General features: G+C 42.1%; 1 protein-coding gene across 1 annotated transcript in view; it reads left to right on the forward strand.

Annotated features, from left to right (window-relative positions):
• ENOX1 (ecto-NOX disulfide-thiol exchanger 1) overlaps nt 1-14740 on the forward strand; it is a 244144-nt gene extending 229404 nt beyond the window's left edge. The window contains exon 15 of the mRNA XM_018056315.1: nt 13788-14740. Within this exon, the coding sequence (XP_017911804.1) occupies nt 13788-13919 (132 nt within the window). The 3' untranslated portion in view covers nt 13920-14740. The remainder of the gene's footprint in view (nt 1-13787) is intronic.

Here is a 23958-nt window from a genome sequence, read left to right on the forward strand (position 1 = left end):
TGTCTTGAAAATGCTTTGTGATCAATACCTAGAATGTCTTACATCAGCCCAGAGCCTTTTGAGCTCACTGGCTCATCCTAAGCCTTGCAGAAGTCACATCTGAGCATCAGCAGATGAATATTTTCTGTCTTAACAGTGAAGAGCAGGGAGACCTCTGATCTTCCCCCAATACTGTCTAAGAGATTCAGACCCAGTTCTCCAAGTGTCTCTGGCTCCCCACCTACATACCAGCAGCCTCTTCCTAAAACTCACAAAGTGAAAGATTTGATTTGGAAACCAGACTCAATATAATGGGGCCACAGAGGCTAGTTTTTTTTAGAAAGAGCTGCCATCTGGGACATGACACCGTGTTTGGTAACAGACTTGGGTGCTCATGACATGCTCGTTTCCCACCAGAGGGCCAAACCATTTGCATCCGTGTACTAGAAGCATTCCTGTGAAATAGATAAAATATCTTGTCAGTTCCAAGGAGGTGCAAAATAGACCTTAATTGGAGAACATTCTTCCCCAGATGATAGCTAGGCGATAAGCTTGGAGAAAATGTTCCAAGTAGTGTTTGTGAGATTGCCTACCTGAATAATCTTTTTTTGTTTGTAGATTTTTTTCAGTGTGGACCATTTTTAAAGTCTTTATTGAAAATTGTTGCAATATTGCTTCTGTTTTATGTTTTGGGGTTGTTTTGGCCACAAAGCACGTGGAATCTCAGGTGGTTCAGATATAAAGAATCTGCCTGCAGTGCAGGAGACCTGGGTTCAATCCCTGGATCAGGAAGAGCCCCTGGAGGAAAGCATGGCAGCCCACTCCAGTATTCTTGCCTGGGGAATCCCATGGACAGAGGAACCTCGCGGGCTACAGTCCATGGGGTCGCAAAGAGTTGGACACGACTCAGCAACTGGCCCTTTCACATGGGATCTTAACTCCCCAACCAGGGCTCGAACCCACTACCCCCCCGCACTGGAAGGTGAAGTCTTCATCAGAAGGTGAAGTCTTTCCCACTGGGCCACCAGGGAAGTCCCCCTGCCTGAATAATCTATAATATTACTTATATTCTGGTGTTCTCCTGAGTAGCCGCCTGTCACAGTATGTGAATGAGTGTTCTGTTGCTTAGACAGGCTATCATGAATGTGTTTTCCAGACGTCACAGCGCCTCTGGAAAGCATGTGGCATAGGAAGCTTTGGAGGTAAGGAGACTTCCATCTGGCTGTGTGAAAAGCAGAAAGGGAGTTGCTCATTCACAGCAAGAAATAACTGACTTGGGTACCAGGGACCCAGTGACTGCTTGGTTAAGTCACTGCTTTTTTACAAACTCGGTGCTTTCTACGGAGGAGGCAGAACGGGGAGTGGCCGGGGCACAAAAATTTAAGAAAGGACACTGCTCTCTAAAAGCTTGTAGTCTAAATGAGGAAATGGTGTATTTATGAAGGAACTTGAGAGTCAGAGGTGAACTAATGAGGTGCTCGCTCGGTAGGGCGGGCAGACAGGGAGCGCAACAGGGGTTGGAGAAGGGCAGTGCGTGCGGATCATGACCAGCAGGGGCGCCCGCGAGCCCGTGCTGGTTCTCATGGCTCCTCTGGGGCGCCTGAGCGGTCCTCACCGCCACTGTCCCCTTTCTCCCCTCCTTCCTCTCTCCATTTCCCTCCAGATCTCTCCTCTTCTCCTTCTGGTTCTTTCCTTCTGTGTCTCTCCTTCCTGCTTTCCTGTGCTTTTCCTCGCACCTCCTCGCCTTCCTCCCTGATCCTCTGCCTCCCAGCCCGTCCCTTCTCTTTCCCCCAGGTCCTCACTTGCCTTCCCTATCGTCTTTCCCTTTTTATCTCTCCCGTTTCCTCCTCTGTGTCCTGCCTCCCTCCCCGCCCACACTCTGCATGTCTCTCGGCTAGGATATTCGCTGCAAGGCTTCTGTGTGGCAACACTGTGCCCTGCCCAGGGATGTGAAGGATGAGTAAGATCTCAAAGTGCAGGAAAGGCTAACGGTCAGTTCATTCCACAAACAGAAATCTGATTTTTGCTGTTGGCTTCTCTTGACTCTCCAGCCTTGACAAAGCCTATGTGGGTGTCTCTTCAGTCCCCCAAAAAGAAAACCCCTTCTCCAGTGGCGTCCCTTGGATGATTGATATGGGACACGGAGCCAACCATCCCCGAGGATAAAATTTATTTATGCCTTCCTGTGTCCATGTATACATGTGTTTCGTGGCCTGGCAAGGAGGCAGTGGGCTTGGACCAGAGTCAGCAAACCAGAAAATAAAGCAAATACATCTTACACATGACCTGTGCCTCTCACAGATCGCCATCACGCAAGCCCCTCGGTTACAGAGCCTTTATTCCTTCTCATCCTTTCTTTTCCTTCTAATTAGAGCAAATCAATCCTTTCTCAAAGAGTAAACGTTAGAAAATTTTAAACGGGAGCGAGGGGGAGCCACTGACAACATGGAAGAATAAAAAGACACACAGACCCCCAGTTTCCCGGAATAAAAGCCAGCTGGGTAAGAGGAAATAAAAGCATTATGTTTATGACAACCCTCCCCAGTTGCCAGAGCACCAACATGTGGTGTATGGGAAAATGAGATTTCACAGTCACAGCACGTTTCTGACCTATATCAGAATGCCGCATGGGATTCTCTTAGCCTCATGTATCTGATTCGTCTCACAGTATCCTTGTGAGAAAGCGAATGTGGTACTGGAAAGCCGGGCTGGATCCAGCATCAGGAGCCCAGCGCAGAGCTCCAGCCTCTCCACGTACCAGCTGGGCCAGCAGCAGCCCTGCCCTGGACCCCAGGGTTCCATCCGTGACCCACAGGCGCTTAGGGAGACTCCCCAGCCTCAGAAGGGGTCTGGGGAAGGGAATCCTGCACACCGGGTGGGGAGACGGGTCCCTCTGGCTCCGATCGCAGCCAGTGAGCGCTGAGTGCTGTGTGTTTGATGATTCCATGACACTTCCAGTTCTGAAGACCACAGAATGACTGAGAGGAAGAGAAAGGACACCATGAAGGCAGGATCATAAAGGCTGACATGTTTTAATAAGGACGGGAAGAAAAAAGAATTAAAGTGAAGAAATTTGTAGGTTAACATTCTTCTTTGGCCACACACTAAAACAGAAGGACAAATTGAATTTTCTCTTGAATTAGTCTTGAAAATCCCCAAATGTCACATGTCCTATAGGTTGTTTTATCAGGAAGGGAAAAGGTTTAAAAACCATCAAAATAATAACATGAAGCAGTTTCTCCTTGCTGTTTGTTCTCTCATGAGATATAAAGATCTTTAAGGAAATGCTGTAGAATCTAGCTGAGCACCTTATTAGTAAATGGATTTTTTTTTTTTTTTTTTTGGCATCGGGCTCCTTTTAATTGCTTCCCCAATACTGTTGTCCTTTGGTATCTGCAGGCAACTGGCTCAAAGAAACCCTGTGGTTACCAAAATCCACAGATGCTCAAGTCCTTTGTATTCACATAAAATGACTTGGTCTTTGCATGTAACATACACAGCAACATCCTTGCCCTATTTATTTGCTTGTGCCCAGTCTTAGTTGAGGCATGTGGGATCCTCGATCTTCGCTGCAGCACACAGGATCTTTAGTTGTGACATGTGGGATCTGGTTCCCTGACCAAGGATTGAACCCAGGCTGCCTGAATCTGGAGCTCAGAGTCTTAGCCACTGGACCACCAGGGAAGCCCTGATCCTCTCCATACTTTTAAGTGTCTCTAGATTATTCACAATAATATCTCACTATGGTGTTTTTTTTCCTCTTGATTAGTGATGTTAAACACCTTTTCATGTATCTGTTGGCCATTTGTATGTCATCTTTGGAAAATGTCTGTTCAGATCCTCACTCATTTTTTCGATTGGATTTCTTGGTTTTTTGCTATTGATTTTGTGAGTTCTTTGTACATTGTGAATATTAACCCTTTATTAGACATATGACTTGCAGTAGTTTTCCTATTTGGTAGATTGCCCTTTCATTTTGTTGATGGTTTCCTTCACTGTAGAGAAGCTTTTTATTATTTGTGTTTACTTTTTAATGGGTATTTTATATAAGATTTTATTTGAGCTGCCTGTTCTGTAATTGTATCCCTGTCCATATTATAATATTTACACCATTCTGGCTGAATCAGGCTGTTAACTTGCACTATCAACAGCAAATGACAGTTAACTACTTCTGAAGACACCAATGGTTATTATAATCATTTCTGACTAATTGGTTATTCCAACTAAGTAATCATGAGAATTTCAAATGCCAGTTTCGCTACTATTTAGTTGTGTGACTTCGGACAACTCACTTAACATCTCTGTACCTTAGCTTCACTGTCTATAGGATGGGTTTTTTATGTGTATTAAATGGCTTAATAGATGAAAAGCATTTATAGCAGTATCTGGCACATAGTAAGTGCTACCTAGTGTTGGCTGCCATTTGTTTTGAGCTTAAAAGTGTGCAAAAGACCTATCACATTCTCTCAGTTTGAGATCTTCGCCACAACTTCATGGACAGGTGAATTTTAAAGGCTTGCGCAAAAACCAGTGTTACCATGTGCTGGGGCAACCCTCCAGAAGTCCTTAGAGCATCCAATGAGTTTCCTTCCAATCCCTTTCCTGCGAGTGAGAAAATACCCAAAGAGACTTAGTGACTTAGGCAAGATGGTGGTGGTGGTTTTTCAGTCGCTCAGTCATGTCTGACTCTTTTGCAACCCCTGGACTGTAGCCCACCAGGCTCCTCTGTCCATGGGATTCTCCAGGCAAGAATATTGGAGTCGAGTGACATTTCCTTCTCCAGGGGAATCTTCTTGATCCTGGGATCAAACTGACATCTCCTGCTTGGCAGGCAGATTCTTTACCATTGTGCCACCCAGGAAGCCAGGCAAGATGGTAAAGCAGGTTAATGGTCATTCGTGACTGGAATGTGGACTTCTGCCTCTGCGTTTCTTTCTTCTAGCAAGTGAACGGCTTATTTGCGTGTTTAAATAACTTTTTGATGAGACAGTGCACTTAATGCACGGACCCTGTGCCTGGCCCAAATGCAGGACGTGGTGCCGCCTCTCTGCTGCCGCTTGCCAACCTCTGCTTCCTTTGTGGTTGAAGTCCAGGCTCAGGTCAGAAGCCACCATAGGAGACAATGTGTTGCTGCTTTTCAGCACAGAGTTTGACCCACCCATCACCGAAGACCTGATGCGAGCGTGCAGGATTCCCTCAGCATTGCTGAAATACGGATATATAGAGAAATTGAACCTGTGCCAGGCCCTGTGTTACATTTTACACACAGTCCTAATAATAACACCATTCTCCCCAGTGGCTGTACCAACTTACATTCCCACCAGCAGTGTGGGAGGCTCCCTTCTCTCCGCACCTTCTCCAACATTTGTTATTTGTAGATTTCTTGAATCATGGCCATTCTGACCAGTGTGAGGTGGTACTTCATTGTAACTCTGATTTGCATGTCTCTAATTAGCAGTGTCGGGCATCTTTCCGTATGCCAATTTGTCCATCTGTGCTTCTTCTTTGGAGAAATGTCTGTTTAGGCCTTCTGCCCATTTTCTGACCGGGTTGTTGTTTACTACTATTAGATTGTGTCTTTTCTAAATTAAGCCCTTGTTGGTCACATTGTTTGCAAATATTTTCTCCCATTCTGTATGTAGTCTTTTCGTTTTGTTTATAGTTTCCTTTGGTGTACAAAAGCTTGTAACTTTAATTAGGTCCCACTTATTTATTTTTGCTTTTATTTCTGTTGTCTTTTGAGCGATTAACCTAAGCAAACATTGGTACAATTTATGTCAGAGAATGTTTTGCCTATATTCTTCCTGGGATATTTATGGTGTCATTTTGAGTTTACTTTGCATATGGTGTGAGAGAGGTGTGAGGGAGTGATCTGACTTCATTGATTTATATGCAGCTGTCCAGCTTTCCCAACACCACTTGCTGAAGAAACTGTCTTTCCTCCCTTATAGTCTTGTCTCCTTTGTCGAAAATTGACCATAGGTGTGTGGATTTATTTCTGGGCTCTCTGTTATCCATGTCTGTTTTTGTGCTGGTACCATACCATTTTGATTATTGAAGCTTTCCATTGTTGTCTTGGGCAAACTCCAGGAGATGGTGAGGAACAGGGAGGCCTGGCATGCTGCAGTCTATGGGGCTGCAAAGAGCTGGACACAGCTTGGCGATGAGCAACTACTACTGTCTGAAATCTAGGAAGGTTATGCTTCCTGCTTTGTTGTCTTCCCTCAAGATTGCTTTGGCAATTCCGAGTCTTTCATGGTTCCATATAAACTTTAGGATTCCTTGTTCTGTGGGTAGTTTGACAGGGATTATATTAAATCTGCAGATTGCTTTGGACAGTATGCCATTTTAATCATCCTGATTCTTATTAATAAAACCCTAGAGCATGTGGTATCTTTCTGTTTCTTTGACTCATCTTCAATTGTCTCATTATTCTCTGCATGTAAATCCTTCACCTCCTAAGTCAGGTTTATTCCTAAGTACTTTTTATATGATTTTTTTCAAAGGGATTTTTGTTTTTTTTACTTTCCCTTTCTGATATTTCATTGTTAGTGCAAAATAAAGAAATGCAACAGATTTCTGTACATCAGTTTGTATTCTGCTACTTTACTGTATTATTTTATTAATTTCAGTCATTTTTGTGTGGTCTTTTGGGTTTTATATATAGCATCACATCATCTGCAGATAGTGACAGTTTGACATCTTTTCTCCCAATTTGGATATGCTTTATTTCTTTTGTCTTACTGTTGTGGCCTTGGAAGGAAAGTTATGACCAACCTAGACAGCATATTAAAAACCAGAGACATTGCTTTGTCAACAAAGGTCCGTCTAGTCAAGGCTATGGTTTTTCCAGTAGTCATGTATGGATGTGAGAGTTGGACTATAAAGAAAGCTGAGCACAGAAGAATTGATGCTTTTGAACTGTGGTGTTGGAGAAGACTTTTGAGAGTCCCTTGGACTGCAAGGAGATCCACCCAGTCCATCCTAAAGGAGTCCTGAGTGTTCATTGGAAGGACTGATGTTGAAGCTGAAACTCCAATAGTTTGGCCACCTGATGTGAAGAAATGACTCATTTGAAAAGGCCCTGATGGGGGGAAAGATTAAGGGTAGGAGGAGAAGGGGATGACAGAGGATGAGATGGTTGGATGGCATCACCGACCCAATGGACATGGGTTTGGGTGGACTCCAGGAGTTGGTGATGGACAGGGAGGCCTGGTGTGCTGTAGTTCATGGGGTCACAAAGAGTTGGACACGACTGAGCGACTGAACTGAACTGAACTGTGGCTAGAACTTCCAAAACTATGTTGAATAGAAGTGGTGAGAGTGTATACATCCTCATCTTGTTCCTGATCTGAGAAGAAATGCTTTCAAGAATTTCACCACTGAGTATGATGTTAGCCGTGGGTTTGTCATAAATGGCCTTTATTATGTTGATGTATGTTCCATCTGTGCCCACTTTCTGGAGAGTTTTTATCATAAAAGAAGGTTGAATTTTTTCAAAATGTTTTTCTGCACTTCATGTGGTTTGTATTCTTCAATTTGTTCATAACTTATTGACCAGAGACATATTATTATAAAACATTATTGAGATATTTTAATGTTCACTTACATAAAAATCACCAGCAATAGGTGTTAGTTCCTGCAAAAATCCCCCAGGCAATAATGTGTTAATATGGTGTATCATACTGATACGTACTGTGGATATTGAAAAACCCTTGCATCCCTGGGATAAATCCCATTTGATCATAGTGTATGATCCTTTTAATGTACTGTTGGAGTTGGTTTGCTAGTATTTTGTTGAGAATTTTTCCATCTCTGTTCATCAGTGTTACTGGCCTGTAATCTTCTCTTCTGTGGTATCTTTGTCTAACTCTGGTATCAGGTTGATAATGGCCTTGTAGAATGAGTAAAAGAGTGTTCCCTCTCTTGAAATTCTTTGGACAAGTTTCAGAAGAACAGGTATTAACTCTTCCAAAGTGTTTGAAAGTAGTCTGTGAAGCCACCTGCTACTGGACTTTTGTTGTTGGAGTTTTTAAATTACTGATTCAATGTCAGTACTGGCAATTGGTGTATTATTTTCTTTTCCATCCTGGTTCAGTCTTCAGAGATTTTCTTTTGACTTTCTATGAATTTGTCCATTTCTTCTAGTCTGTGCGTTTTACAGGTGTAGGGCTTCGAAGGTGGCTCAGCTGGTGAAGAACCCACCTGCCAGTACAGAAGGCATAAGAGACAAAAGTTCGATCCCTGGGTTGGGGAGATCCCCTGGAGAAGGGCACAGCGACCCACTCCACTATTCTTGCTTGGAGAATCCCATGGCCAGAGGAGCCTGGTGGGCTACAGCCCTTAGGGGGTCCCACAGAGTCAGACATGACTGAGGTGACTTAGCACATAGTAACTTGTAGTGGTCCTTTATGATCATTTGTACTTCTATGGGGACAGTTTGACTTCTCTTTTTTCATCTCTGATTTTATTGACCTGCGTGCCCTCTCTTTTTTTTCTTGATGAGTCTGCCGAAAGGTTTATCAGTTTTGTTTATTCAAAGAACCAGCTTTTAGTTTGATCTTTTCTGTTGTTTTTTTAGTCTCTATTTCATTTATTTCTGATCTTATGTCTTTCTTCCTACTAGCTTTGGGTTTTATTTGTTCTTCTTGCTCTAGTTGCTTTAGGTATAAGGTTAGGTTGTTTGAGGTTTTTCTTGCTTCCTGATATAAGACTGTATTGCTATAAACTTCCCTCTCTGAACGGCTTTTGCTGTGTCCCGTAGGTTTTGAATCATTGTGCTTTTGTTTTCATTTGTCCCTAGGTAATGTTTTATTTTTGATTTCTTCAGTGATCCATTGGTTCTTTAGAAGCATCTTGTTTAGCCTCCACATGATTGTGTTTCAGCCTTTTTGTTTTTGGTAATTGATTCAAATCGCATAGTGCTGTGCTCAGAAAAGATGCTTGATATGATTTCAATTTTCTTAAATTTACTGAAGCTTACTTTGTGCCCAGCATGTGATCAGTCCTAGAGAATGTTCCAGAACTTGAGAAGATTGTGTATTTGATTGCTTTTGAATGAAATGCTCTTGATATTCTACTAAGTCCAAATGGTATAAATGTGTCCTTTAAGCCCTCTACTTCCTTATTGATTTTCTATCTGGATGATCTGTCCAATGATGAAAGTGGGGTGTTAAAAGCCCTCAACCGTTATTATGTTACTATCAGTTTCTTTTATGTCTGTGAACATTTGCTTTATATATTGAGGTGCTCCTATGTTGGGTGCAGATATATATAGTTACAACTGTTATATCTTCTCTTGGATTGATCCCTTGATGATTATGTAGTGTCCTTCTTTGTCTCTTGTAACATGCTTTTTATTTTAAAGTCTATTTTGTATAATATGAGTATTCCTCCTCTAGCTTTCTTCCGATTTCCACTTGCATGGAATATCTTTTTCCATCCCCTGACTTTCAGTCTGCATATGTCTCTAGGTCTGAAGTAGGTCTCTTATAAGCAGCATATAAATGGGTCTTGTTTTTGTATTTAGCCAGTCCATATCTTTTGGTTGGATCCTTTTATCTATTTACATTTAACGTATTATTGATATGTATGTTCTTACTGCCATTTTGTGAATTGTTTTGGATTTGATTTTGTAGGTGATTTTCCTTTTATTCTCTTAACCTATGATTTGATGGCTATCTTTGCTGTTGTGTTGGGATTCATTTTTCTTTTCTGCCTAAAAATATATATTATAGGTTTTTCTTTATTGGCAGTTACCATGAGGTTTTGATATACAGCATTCTGTATACACACACACACATACATGTATATATACACATACGCATGATTATTTTAAGTTGCTGAGCTCTTAATTTCAAATACATTTCAAATATCCTGCATTTGCACTCTCCTCTTCTATTACTAGTTTAGATATCAGTTGCGTGTGGATGATTTCCTATCTTTACTGTTGTTTGCCTTTACTGGTGAGCTTTCCCATTTCATAATTTTCTTGTTTCTGCTGCTGCTGCTGCTAAGTCGCTTCAGTCGTGTCCAACTCTGTGCAACCCCATAGACAGCAGCCCACCAGGCTCCCCGTCCCTGGGATTCTCCAGGCAAGAACACTGAAGTGGGTTGCCATGTCCTTCTTCAGTGCGTGAAAGTGAAGTCGCTCAGTCGTGCCCAACTCTTAGCGACCCCATGGACTGCAGCCCACCAGACTCTTCCGCCCATGGGATTTTCCAGGCAAGAGTACTGGAGTGGGGTGCCATTGCCTTCTCCGTTTCTTGTTTCTAGTTGTGGCCTTTTCCTTTCCACCTACTGGAGTTCTTTTAGCATTTCTTGTAAAGCTGGTTTGGTGGTGCTGAGTTCTTTTGGCATTTGCCTGTCTATACCGCTTTGGATTCCTCTGTCAGATCTGAATGAGTGCCTTGCTGGGTAGAGTATTCTCACTTGTAGGTTTTTCCATTCATCACTTTAATTATATCATGCCACTCCCTTCTGACCTTGAGTTTCTGCTGAAAAAAATTAGCTGATAAGCTTATGGGGATTCCTGTCTGTCATTTGTTGCTTTTCTCTTGTTGGCTTAATATTTTTGTCAGTTTGATTAGTATACATCTCGGTGTGCTGTTCCTCCTTGGGTTTATCCTGCCTGGGACTTTCTTACTGGATTTTCCTTCCCCATGTTAGGGAAGTTTTCAACTATTATCTCTTTGAATATCTTCTCAGGCCCTAGGCCTTCTGGAACCCCTATCATGCAAACGTTAGTACATTTGATGTTGTCCCAGAGATCTCTTAAACTGTCCTCTTTTCATTATCTTTTTCTTCTGTTCTGTGGCAGTGATTTCCATGACTTTCTTCCAGCTCACTTATCTGTTCTTTTGCCTCGTTTTTTTCTGCTATTGATTCTACTTTTTTCATCTCAGTTACTGTATTCATCAACTCCTATTCTTCTTTATATTTTCTAGCTCTTTATTAAAAACTTGTAACTTCTCACTCTGCACTCATTCTTTTCCTGAGTTCTTGGATCATCCCTACCGTCATTACGCCGAACTCTTTCTCGGGTGGATTGCCTATCTCCAGGTCACTTAGTTGTCCTTCTATGGCTTTATCTTGTTTCTTCATCTGAAACATATTCCTCTACCATCTCACTTTGTCTCAATTTCTAACTGTATGCTGTAACAACTCAGTCACTCAGTCATGTCCGACTCTTTGTGACCCCATGGACTGCACCACGCCAGGCTTCCCTGTTCTTCACTATCTCCCTGAGTTTACTCAGACCCATGTCCATCGAGTCAGTGATGCCATCCAACCATCTCATCCTCTGTCACCTCCTTCTGTCCTCAGTCTTGCACAGCTTCAAGGTCTTTTTCCAGTGAGATGGCTTTTCACATCAGGTGGCCAAATATTGGAACTCCAGTTCAGCAGCACATTTTTATGTAAGTGGAAAGTTATGTTTCTCGACTTTGGAGAAGTGGCATTGTATAGGGGCTGTCCTTCATGTCCCAGCAGTACACGCCCCCTCTTGTCATCCAAGGGCCAGCGACCAGGTGGTCCCAGGGTAGGCTCTGGTCTGCATTTGCTGACTTAGTTCCACGCATTACTGGATTGTAGTTCTCTTGCTTTGGGGTGTCTTGCCCCCATGATGGGTGAGGCTGGTCTAGAGGTTTATCCAGGCTTCCTGATGGGAAGGGCTGGTACACGCCCACTGGTGGGTGGGGCTGTGGCAAGGGGCGTGCCTAACGGTGGCTGTGTGCTCAGGAAGTCTTTAGGCAGCCAGTCTGCTGATGGGTGGGACTTTGTTCCCACCATGGTGATTGTTTGGCCCAAGGTGTCCCAGCACCAGAGCCTGCAGGCTTTTGGGTGGGGCCAGGTCTTGGCTCCACAATGGCAGCCTCCAGGAGCGCTCACACAGATGAACAGTCCCCAGCACTTCTGCCACTAGTGTCTGTGTCCCCACGCTGAGCCCCAACCGCCCCCTGCCTCCCCTGGGAGACCCTCCAAGACCAGCAGGTGGGTCTGGCCCAGGCTCTTACAAAGTCACTGCTTTTGCCCTGGCTCTTGGAGTACACAAGACACTGGGTAAGCCCTCCAAGAGCGGAGTTGCTGTTTACCCCAGTCCTGTGGAACTTCTGTGCCCAAGCACTAGTGGCTTTCATAACCAAATGCTCTGCGCATGCCTCCTCCTAATGCCAGAACCCAAGGCTAAGGAGTCTGACATGGGGCTCAGAATTCTCACTCTTGTGGGAGACCTTCTGCTGTATATGTCTTCTCCAGTTTGTGGGTCACCCACCCAGGGGGTAATGGGATTTGACTATATCACACGTGCACCCCTTTTACCTTTTTGTTGAGTTTCTTCTTTACATCTTTGGATTAGAATATCTTTTTTGGTAGGTTCAAGTCTTTTTTTTTAATCAGTGGTGGTTCAGCAATGGGTTGGGATTTTGGTGTGCTTATGTGAGGAAGTGAGCTCAAGTTCCTTCTATTCTGCCATCAGCATGATGAATAAACTCTTAATTACTGATTTTTTTTTTTAAACCAGTGTCATATCAACAGGCACAACAGCACCCCTTCACAGCGATGATGATGAAGTCTAATTGTACATCCATTATAGAACTGTCTTCAGCACTAACAGGGCAACCTCTGGGGTTCTGAGGGATGCAGGATGCCCCAGCAACACTGGCAGGGGTTCTTGTCCAGGTTCTAGAAGCTGTGTTCCCTGAATTATGGCTCTCTACCTCTCTCTTCAAAGTCAGCCATGGCAAGACGGACTTTCTTCTAGTTTGATCCAGTATTTTGTTTTAAATTTTGTCTCTATTATTCATCAAAGATATGTGCTCAGACGCTAAATTGTGTCTGACTCTTTGCAACCCCGTGGCCTGTAGCCCACCAGGCTCCTCTGTCCGTGAGATTCTCCCAGCAAGAATACTAGAGTGGGGTGCCCTTTCATTCTCCAGGGAATCTTCCCGACCCAGAGACTGAACCTGCGTCTCTTATATCTCCTGCATTGGCAGGGAGATTTACTACCAGTACCACATAGGAAGCCCCAGATATTGGCCTATAATTTTTTTGATTTTGTCTGATTTTGGTATCAGGTGATGGTGGCCTCCTATAACAATTTTGGGAATATTCCTTCTTCCGCCTGTTGGAAGAGTTTGAGAAGAATCTGTGTAGTTCCTTTGTGTGTTTGGTAGAATTCCCCAGTGAAGCCATCTGGTCCTGGACTTTGGTTTGCAGGGAGATTTTTTTTTTTTTTTTTTAGTTACAGATTCTATTTCACTTCTAGTGATCTCTCTGTTCAAAGTATCTATTTCTTCTTGACTCAGTTTTGGTGGGTTGTATAGTTGCTAGAAACGTGTCCATTTCTTATAGGTTGTCCAGTTGGTTGGCATATAATTATTCCTAGTTCTCTTACATTTTTGTATTTCTGTGGTATCAGTTGTTTTGGTCTCTCTTAATCGTTAACTGGAAAGTATCCAAGGTGGTGCTGTTGGTAAAGAACCCACCTACCAATGCAGGAGACATAAGAGAGGCGGGTTCGATCAGGAAGATCCCCTGGAGAGTCCCCATGGACAGAGGAACCTGGCAGACTACAGTCCACTGGGTCACAAAGAAGTTGGACACGACTGTAGCAACTTAGGCACACACACACACACAGCATCTATACAGTCATTGTACCATGAAAAAATAACGAGGTCTTATTTGCTGAGCATTTCTGTTGTGTCCAAAGCTGTGCTAAGCCTGTAGTCTTCACACATCCTTACTGAATGTTGTTATTCCCACTTTCTGTGACTTACAGAGACTATCCCCAAATTCTTCCTTTCTAACAGATATCTGCAAACGAAATCGAAATGCTTTTGATGAGGTTGCCACGCATGTTTAAACAGGAATTCACAGGCGTGGGAGCAACGCTGGAAAAAAGGTGGAAGTTGTGTGCCTTTGAAGGAATTAAAACTACCTAACTGTGAAGAGCGATGAAATCTCTGGACGAAACCGCCTGAACCTGGTCAGGGCTGTGCCACGTGAGCCCAGGAGGTTTGGGGCAGGTCCAACGCGGGACCTTTATGGAGCTGTCAGAGCCTGACTGTAGTTACATCTGTGGCGTTCTCTTGTGAGTGGAAATGTAATTGTGTACCAGTTCCCTAAAACAAAGCTTCATACTGTGACAGATCTGTTTGCTATGAAAACCAATGATTCCACAGTCATAGTGATGGCAGAACCCTAAAATATGCTACATTTGAGACTAGCTCACCAAGCAGAATATTTAAATAATGGTGTAGCAATGGTCGTTGCTAGGCTACAAAGCTGTATATGTAATGTATAGCTGAAATCATTCAATGACATTTTCCTGAAAGTCTTTCTGTTTTAGTAAAAAAGAAAAAAGAAAGAAAAAAAGTAATTTTACAGTAAGGAAAAAAAATCATACCAAAAGAAAACTTGAATATGTGTCTGAACAGTTATTGTATTTTGTAAATTAAGTTATATGCTGTTCTAGGGACTTTTGCCTTATTGAAGAGGCAGAAAATGTGATTGGACTCCTTGAGAATGCTTTATCAAGAATATTATTTTTCTAATGTAACAATCCTCCATCATACATTCTTTTAACATGGACTGCATAACAATTTTCATAAAATGTAAATAGAAGAAAAACTAGTGCTACTGTCTTGTACTTGGTATGTAATATTCAGGTTTATGCATCAAAATAAACATTCAGTAAATATTGCTGTTACAAATTTTATAGCAAAGATATTAATTTTTTTCAATAAATATGACTTCTACCATATTGGTTTTGCAAATTATTCTTTGATGTATTTTAAGAAATATTTTTCACATTATTCAATCCCATCTCATAGCCCATTATTTTTAAATGATGAAATGCATGAGTGACATAAAGAGACAAAACATTTCAGGCATATAAAAATCATAAAGTGGAAAGTACTCAGAAAAGATTCTATAGCATTAGAATGGATATTATTTGAAAATGCCAAGATATGGCAGCCGAATATAATCAATATAAATTTCATGTTTGTTTTGTGTCCTCATGCATAGCAACAAAGTAGCCAGTTACTTGCTATTATTAATTCCTGGGTTTATTTGTATCATTTCCAGAAAACATACAAGTTAGGAAAAGAATTTAAAAATTCACATCAACAATTTAGAGAAAATTTAGGTTTCCCTTCTTTAAATGTAAGTAGAATAGAGCTTTCAATTGTATTTCCCTCCTGTTTCCTTACATGAGAATCACAAAAAAGCAAGTATTCAAGATACTGATTAATTTTAAATGAAACACTTTTTAGGAAGACAGCTGAACAGTGAATGTTATTTAAAATTCCAAAAAGACATTCATAATTTCCTATTGGACATTATTGTCCTCCGGCTCTTTTTATTGAGTCCTGATAAATTAAGATTCTTATTCGTGCCTCCCATAAATAGCTACACAGATATTCAGGCTCAGTGCTGACACCATGAATATGCAGCTGAGTAAGAAAGGAACCCCCACCCCCACCCCAACCAATGAACTCAGAGTTCAGTGGGGAAAAGAAATTTTCCCAAAAGTGTCTATATGATGTGAACCATGTGACGGGAAAGATGTGCTAATGGAGCCACGATCCAGCCTAAATATCAGTGTCATATTAATGCTGAAACACTTGCGGTCTCTCCACTACCATCTGTCAATGCCCACCACCACCACCATCCGTGTTTCGGTCAGGAGACAAATAAGGATACAACAATCTGAAAGGGGACCTCCTCATTTACAGATAACGTTACCATAAAACAGAAGACCTAAGAGGTTCACCTGAAAAAAGATGAATTCAGTCACGTGGCAGTTAAAGACAACGTCTAGTAGGGGCCCAAAGAAGTACCATAATCTAGACCGTCTGCAAGCTGAAAACCTGGTCGATGTTTTCAAGTGTGATTCATACTTTCAAGGATTGCCTGCAGTCACTTTAGCCTGAGGATACACTGCCCAGGGCAGACCCCAACTTAACGGCTTCTGCTCAGGAGAGGAGTTGGCATGACCTCATGTTAGATCTGACATAAGACACCGCTTTCTGACTTCAATTATGTGAATGACTTATTTTTGCCAGGAAAAAAAAAAAAAAAACTTCTGAATTATTTCACATGCATGCTGGTTTCAGATAGGACTTTAGAGGTCACCTGGGGAAGGAAATGGCTTTGGTACCTCTCAGGGGCATCTTCCTGTCTGTCAACCCATCCTCCCTAATCCTTGGGATAATCCTATTAAAAAAGACAGTGTTATTGTCCTCATTTGTCACACAAGGAGAAGGAGGCTCACACGTGCTAACAATCTGGCCAAATCTGCGCAGTTAGACGATTCTGAATACGGGGTTTGAAACCAGGACCCAATGACTCCAAAACACGTTCTTTTTACTATCCCACGCTTCTTAGTCTATCCCCACTCCTCCCATGAGCTCAGTGCTCACCCAGGGCCTTCAGATCACCGCTTTTATGCTCCTTTATTCTCCTCCATCCCCGGTACATGCATACGGGTGGGAAGACCTTTCTCTCCTAAACCCATCCAGCAACAAATCATCGTTCTTGGATTCTGAGAAGCAGCAAAATGTTGAATGTTTGGAAATCTTGTTACCTGGCCCCGATGGGTCTTTCTGGATTGCTTTCTCACTGCTCCCCTAAATAAGACTAATAAGTTTTTGTCTTTTGGCTTTTGTTCATATCTATCTATCCAAAGGGAAATACTTTACCTGAACCCGCCTTCCAATACAGGAGACGTAAGGGACGCAGGTTTGATTCCTGGGTCAAGAAGATCCCCAGGAGAAGGAAATGGCAACCCCCTCCAGTATTCTTGCCTGGAGAATCCCACGGACAGAGGAGCCTGGCGGACTACAGGGTCGCACAGAGGTGGACACGACTGAAGTGACCGAGTCTGTATACATGCACTGCTTGTCACAATTCTACAAGCTTTAAGAGGAAAACACAAAGCCTCTCCTCAGCCATGAAACTTTTCTCCATCCCCCAGAAGTCATTTCTCCTGCCTCTGTATGACCATCATCCACGTGGACGATTTCTTAAGGCACTAACTCCCCAGCGGTCTTTGCCTCATCTCCTTATTAGATCACAGGCTCTTTGAGGGATCCAAGCCTGCCTCATTTACTCTGAATATTTCTCAAAGTGATGTTACTTATAAATATTTAGAATGCAAGATAGAGAAAGAACCAAGATGTTTTTCTGCCTCCAGAGACCCGTTTGCTTAGACACAAAAGAAAAAAATTACAAAATATTTTAAAAGGCTGCAAATATTTTAGATCCGAGATTCCAAGACAGAAAATGTGAGTAATAATATACTGTATGGTATGGAAATACAAGAAGCAACCCAGTTCCTTCTTAAGGTTGAAACCCAGATCGGTTAGCAGCTCTTTGATGAAGCCCTGATCGCCAGGACCCTCTCCTGAGTTCCCACTGCTTCTGCAGTATGTTCCTACTGCGGCCTGAGTTCTGTTTGTAACCATTTATGGATGGAGCTGTCTCTCCCACACCCTGCAGGCTGCAGACCTCCCTTACTCAACCCTCTAGGCCCGCAGACTGACATGACATACCATGACTTTAAAGCATTTATCGACTGAACGGACCCAACGAATGAAAGAAAAGCCCACATGGGAATTTTCTGAATTTGTTGAATCAAATCATATTGAGGTATTAGGCCCAATAAAGAATACAGGCCAGACCTTTCTTCTTCTCAGCTGTAAGATCCTGGCAGAATTCTTCTTTTTTAACACATTATTCACCGGAGACATTTTAATACATCTTTTGTTATACCTGAATGTTACTGACTGTACATATTTAAATATTCACTTACATAACAAATTACTGACCACAGGCATTAGTTTTTGCAAAAATCCCTGTACATGCATACATATAATATGGCAGTAATATGTTAAATTCTTTTTACTGTGGGAAAATACACATAACGTTTATACTTTGAACCATTCATAATTGTATGAATCAGTGGCATTAAACATTCACAATGGTGACACAGCTAGTCGCCACTGTATAACTTTTCATCATCCTCAACAAAAACTTTAATACACCCATTAAACAATAACTCCCTATCCCCCCTCCTTCCAGCCCCTGGTAACCTCTCTTCTACATTATGTCTCTTTGAATGTACCTAGTCTTACGTATTTCACTTAGCTGAACGTCTTCCAGATTCATCCATAGCATGTGTCAGAATTTCATTGCTTTCTGAGGCTGAATAATACTTTGTTGTATGAGAACTCTTCGTGCTGGCTTAAGTACCTGTTATCTATTGCAGCAAGGAAAAGTCCCTTGTCTACGTTTGAAAGTACTTAAGTACTTTTAGTAAATACCACATCAAAAACAACATTTGCAAGTGTAGAGACGTTTGCTTCCATCTAGATAAACCTCCTTTTCATTGAGGGTAATAAAAATGAACTGACAAAAGTAGAAAATGTTGGTAGTAATTGTGTAGGAAAAGACTTTCAACAAATACCCATGCAACAAATGTGATATGTGACGAGTTGTTTTCTCTTGGTAAGGGTTGGGGATGTTTCACTTTGAGGGTTTTTTTTAATCCATTTTCTAAAAATGGGTGCTGTGTTTGTTTCACTCAATAAAAGACATTTTATCCCAAAACCGTAAGAACTATTTTACCATAATACTCATAGTTTCTCCTCATAAACTAAGAAAATAAAGAGATGTTAGAGTCCTAAAATCTTATAGCTTGGCTCACTTTATATCAAAATGGTGAAAGGTTCACATGTATATTCAATCAGTCTGTCATTAGTATCTGAATAAACTATAACTTTCACAAGCAGCATACCAAACATAAACATTTCAGAGTTAAACAACTTATTATGAATGTGTTTATATATTAGATCCTAAAAATATTGTGTTTCTAGTTCCACCAACTCCAATTCCCCTCTTCTGCTCTCAGAAACTGGATTTTTTTGAAAAATGTCTGGGCTTTAAACACCTGACAGTTTCTCATACTAGGAGAGTGTTCACTCTGTGTGAGAAGTCCAGCCCCAGCCCTCACTGGGGCTGTTACTTAAGCCGCGTTACTTAACCCCAGAGAGGTGCTAGCCCCACATTCGTGATACACTAATGTTAACACTTATGTCAAAGTATCACCATGATTGATTCAATAAGACAGCATGCATAAAACACCCAGATCAGAGCCAGGGAGACTGAAGTCACTGGTTTCTTCAAAAACTGAACTTAAGGGTGGCCCTCTGGCTCAGTGGTAAAGAATCCGCCTGCCAATGCAGGAGCCACGGGTTCGATCTCTGATCAGGGAAGATTCCACATGCCATGCAGCAACTAAGGCTGTGGGCCACAACTACTGAGTCTGTTCTCCAGAGACCAGGAGCCGCAACAACTAAGCCTGTGTGCTGCAGTGAAGCCTGCATGCCCTGGAGCCCGTCCTCCACAACAAAAGAAGCCACTGCAATGCAAAGCCTGCACACTGTAACTAGAGAGTAGCTCCCAATTGCGTGGGAAAGACTAGAGATCTCCTCAAGAAAATTAGAGACACCAAGGGCCCATTTCATGCAAAGATGGGCTCGATAAAGGACCGAAAACGCATGGACCTTAACAGAAGCAGAAGATATTAAGAAGAGGTGGCAAGAATACACAGAAGAACTGTACAAAAAAGATCTTCACGACCCAGATAATCATGATGGTGTGATCACTCACCTAGAGCCAGACATCCTGGAATGTGAAGTCAAGTGGGCCTTAGAAAGCATCACTACAAACAAAGCTAGTGGAGGTGATGGAATTCCAGTTGAGCTATTTCAAATCCTGAAAGATGATGCTGTGAAAGTGCTGCACTCAATATGCCAGCACATTTGGAAAACTCAGCAGTGGCCACAGGACTGGAAAAGGTCAGTTTACATTCCAATCTCAAAGAGAGGCAATGCCAAAGAATGTTCAAACTACCACACAATTGCACTCATCTCACACGCTAGTAAAGAAATGCTCAAAATTCTCCAAGCCAGGCTTCAGCAATATGTGAACCGTGAACTTCCAGATGTTCAAGCTGGTTTTAGAAAAGGCAAAAGAACCAGAGATCAAATTGCCAACATCCACTGGATCATAGAAAAAGCAAGAGAGTTCCAGAAAAACATCTATTTCTGCTTTATTGACTATGCCAAAGCCTTTGTGTGGATCACAATAAACTGTGGAAAATTATTCAAGAGATGGGAATACCAGACCACCTGACCTGCCTCTTGAGAAACCTGTATGCAGGCCAGGAAGCAACAGTTTGAACCGGACATGGAACAGACTGGTTCCAAATAGGAAAAGGAGTACATCAAGGCTGCATATTGTCACCCTGCTTATTTAACTTATATGCAGAGTACGTCATGAGAAATGTTGGGCTGGATGAAACACAAGCTGGAATCAAGATTGCTGGGAGAAATATCAATAGCCTCAGATATGCAGATGACACCACCCTTATGGCAGAAAGTGAAGAAGAACTAAAGAATCCCTTGATGAAAGTGAAAGAGGAGAGTGAAAAAGTTGGCTTAAAGCTCAACATTCAGAAAATGAAGATCATGGCATCTGGTCCCATCAATTCCTGGCAAACAGATGAAACAGTGGAAACAGTGTCAGACTTTATTTTTTGGGGCTCCAAAATCACTGCAGATGGTGACTGCAGCCATGAAATTAAAAGACGCTTACTCTTTGGAAGGAAAGTTATGATCAACCTAGATAGCATATTCAAAAGCAGAGACGTTACTTTGCCAACAAAGGTCCATCTAGTCAAGGCTATGGTTTTTCCAGTGGTCATGTATGGATGTGATGTATTGGACTGTGAAGAAAGCTGAGCACTAAATAATTGATGCTTTTGAACCGTGGTGTTGGAAAAGACTCTTGAGACTCCCTTGGACTGCAAGGAGATCCAACCAGTCCATTCTGAAGGAGATCAGCCCTGGGTGTTCTTTGGAAGGAATGATGCTAGAGCTGAAACTCAGTACTTTGGCCACCTCATGCGAAGAGCTGACTCACTGGAAAAGACTCTGATGCTGGGAGGGATTGGGGGCAGGAGGAAAAGGGGACAACAGAGGATGAGATGGCTGGATGGCATCACTGACTCGATGGACATGAGTTTGAGTGGACTCCAGGAGTTGGTGATGGACAGGGAGGCCTGGCGTGCTGCGATTCATGGGGTCACAAAGAGTCAGACACAACTGAGCGACTGAACTGAGAGAAAAGCCCACACAGCAACGAAGACCCAGCACAGCCTAAAAATAAATACATTTAGAAATTTATTTTTTAATATACCCCAATTTAAAAGACAGAACACAGAACTTTAGATACATCATCCCAAGCAAAGTAGGCAAGCCCCTTTCCCTGCTATTTGTCTATTCCTGCCCTTAGGGATAACCAGTCAATAATATGTTTCTAAATATAAGAATAAAATAAGACAAATAATAATATAAGAGATATAATCATCATCCCCACAAATAGTTTATTAAATATGTACAAATGTAAAATCAACATAAGGAAAATAATTGGAACTCTGGGATTCTCCAGTACTCTTGCCTGGAAAAATCCCATGGACGGAGGAGCCTTGTAGGATGCAGTCCATGGGATTGCAAAGAGTCGGACACGACTGAGCGACTTCACTTTCACTTTTCATTTTCAGGCATTGGAGAAGGAAACAGCAACCCACTCCAGTGTTCTTGCCTGGAGAATCCCAGGGACGGGGGAGCCTGGTGGGCTGCCGTCTAGGGGGCCGCACAGAGTTGGACACAACTGAAGTGACTTAGCAGCAGCAGCCTGCAAAGAAAGGAGCTCAGTCATGTTCAACTCTTTGTGAGCCCATGGACTGCCCATGGAAGTCTCTGGGCAAGAATACTGGACTGTGTAGCCACTCCCTTCTCCAGGGGATCTTACTGACCCTGTAATCAAACCAAGTCTCCGCATTGCAGGCAGATTTTATACCATATGAACAACCAGGGAAGCCCCCTAACCTGCCAAGACTTTGCAATGCTTATATGCAAATAGGCAGTCATCATCACAGTGACCATCAGCCAGGAGAAAATCTAGAACCAGAATCCTTTGTAGCAGCTCCCTTTTTACTTATTTGGTTTATTTCCAACAAACAGTAATCAGGATCATATACATTCAACTGTGAAGACATTGTATGGCTCTGGACAACTGCCATTTTGAACGATGATCAACTAGGTATACAGTATGCAAGGATTAAATAAAGTATTAATTATGTTCTCTTTAACCCAGCAGAAACATGGTCAAGAAAAATTATAGCTGTAGCTGGAACATGCCATAGTATTATCTTAAGAGAACATACACATCTATTATAGTTGCTGAGAGAGTCAAAGTAAAGGACTCCAGTAAATCTAGTAATTACAGACGAGTTGCATTAATAAAATTAGCTGTTCAGGTCCAAAATTTTAACTCTTTTTGCATGCTCTCAAAACCATGGAGATACACAAACAGTAAAGCTCAGACGTTTCAACTGCCCATTTCACCTCTTACATAATGTATCGTACAGGGCTATGTAATGGAACGTTCTTACTTCATGGGAAAAACAGACTCATAAAAAGAAATTGCAAACGTTTTACAGTAGAAAATGGTACTTTTCTAGACAAAGCAAGAAAGTGGTTAATATACAACAAAAAGTGCTTTGCAGGTAATGAAATGCATTTTTTTGTCTAGCAAATGTATTTATTGTGTGTTGAAAATTGTAATATCTTCCCCTGCACAAAGAAATTCCTATATAAAGCTCATTTGTTGTTGTAGGGAGTAAAAACTCTTTTTCTTGTTTCCTAAAGCAGTCTATCTTAATATCAAGCCCGACACTGTCGAGTTCACTTAAGAAGAGCTACGTGTAGATAAGAATAGGACTGAAGCAGAAACCGGAATATTCCATCTCATCTGCTTTTCATATCTGAGTGAGTGCTATGCAACCCACAACATCTGGTAGCAATCTCTTTTCAGAAAACATTCTTCTTTTCAAAAGAAAAAGCTAAAAATTGGTCAATTTGAGGCTCTCATCAATAAATAAATCTTTTGCCTTTGAATATGTTTATGCATATGTGCGGGTTTGTCTCTCTTGTATTTTTTTGAGATAGAATGTGAAATATGGGCTGGCAAGTCAAACACTGTCTTCAAATGGGGATAATATATGAACGCCATTGTGGGTCGTTTATTAAACAGACATTGATTGTTACGTCAAATCAACATATCATGTATCATTTTTATGACTTACAATCACAGTAAATCAAGTTTCAAATAGGAAGTGCTATGAATTCTTAGGATAATTGTCACTTCCTAAGGCTGGGCAAGCAGCTGGGAAGGACTTTGCACCTCAGTATCTGTTCCTTGGGGGCTCCCCCAATGGATCAGTGGTAAAAGAATCCACTTGCAATGCAGGAGACATGGGTTCAATCCCTGGGTCGGGAAGATCCACTGGAGAAAGGAAATGGGAACCCAATTCCAGTATTCTTGCCTGGAAAATTTCAATCCATGGGGTTCGCAAAAGAGTCCGACAAGCTGGGTGACTAAACACCACCACCACCACCTGTTCCTTGAGCAGCTAAAGGTAACTTAGGTTCAATGTCTGCCAAAGAAAAGGCTGTGTGGTGCTATATGCAAGCAAACTGGGTGCCAGAGAACAGACAGCGAAATCTAGACTATGCCCACCTAGAGTCAAGTATTGTATATCGCTGACTTCTACGGGCTGATAAAGGAGGAGCCTCCAGTTTTTGACTCATGGAAGGGGTGGGTCACCTGGTCAGAGGCAGTACAGCAAGATTCCATTTTCTGGAATCATTTCAAGTGAGTGATCACAGGAACGTGACTTGATCTCTGAAATGGGGATGATATTACCAACCTGTCTCATATAATTCTTCCCATTATCCGGGACTTACTAGGTCATCTAAGTTCACAGAACTTAGCAGACGTTTTCTATCTCATGGCCTCCACAGTCCACTGCCAATTGGAAAGAACCTCCCCTCAGAGGTCACCACTAAC

This window comes from Capra hircus, chromosome 12, assembly GCF_001704415.2.
Source record: "Capra hircus breed San Clemente chromosome 12, ASM170441v1, whole genome shotgun sequence".
Taxonomy (NCBI): Eukaryota; Metazoa; Chordata; class Mammalia; order Artiodactyla; family Bovidae; genus Capra; species Capra hircus.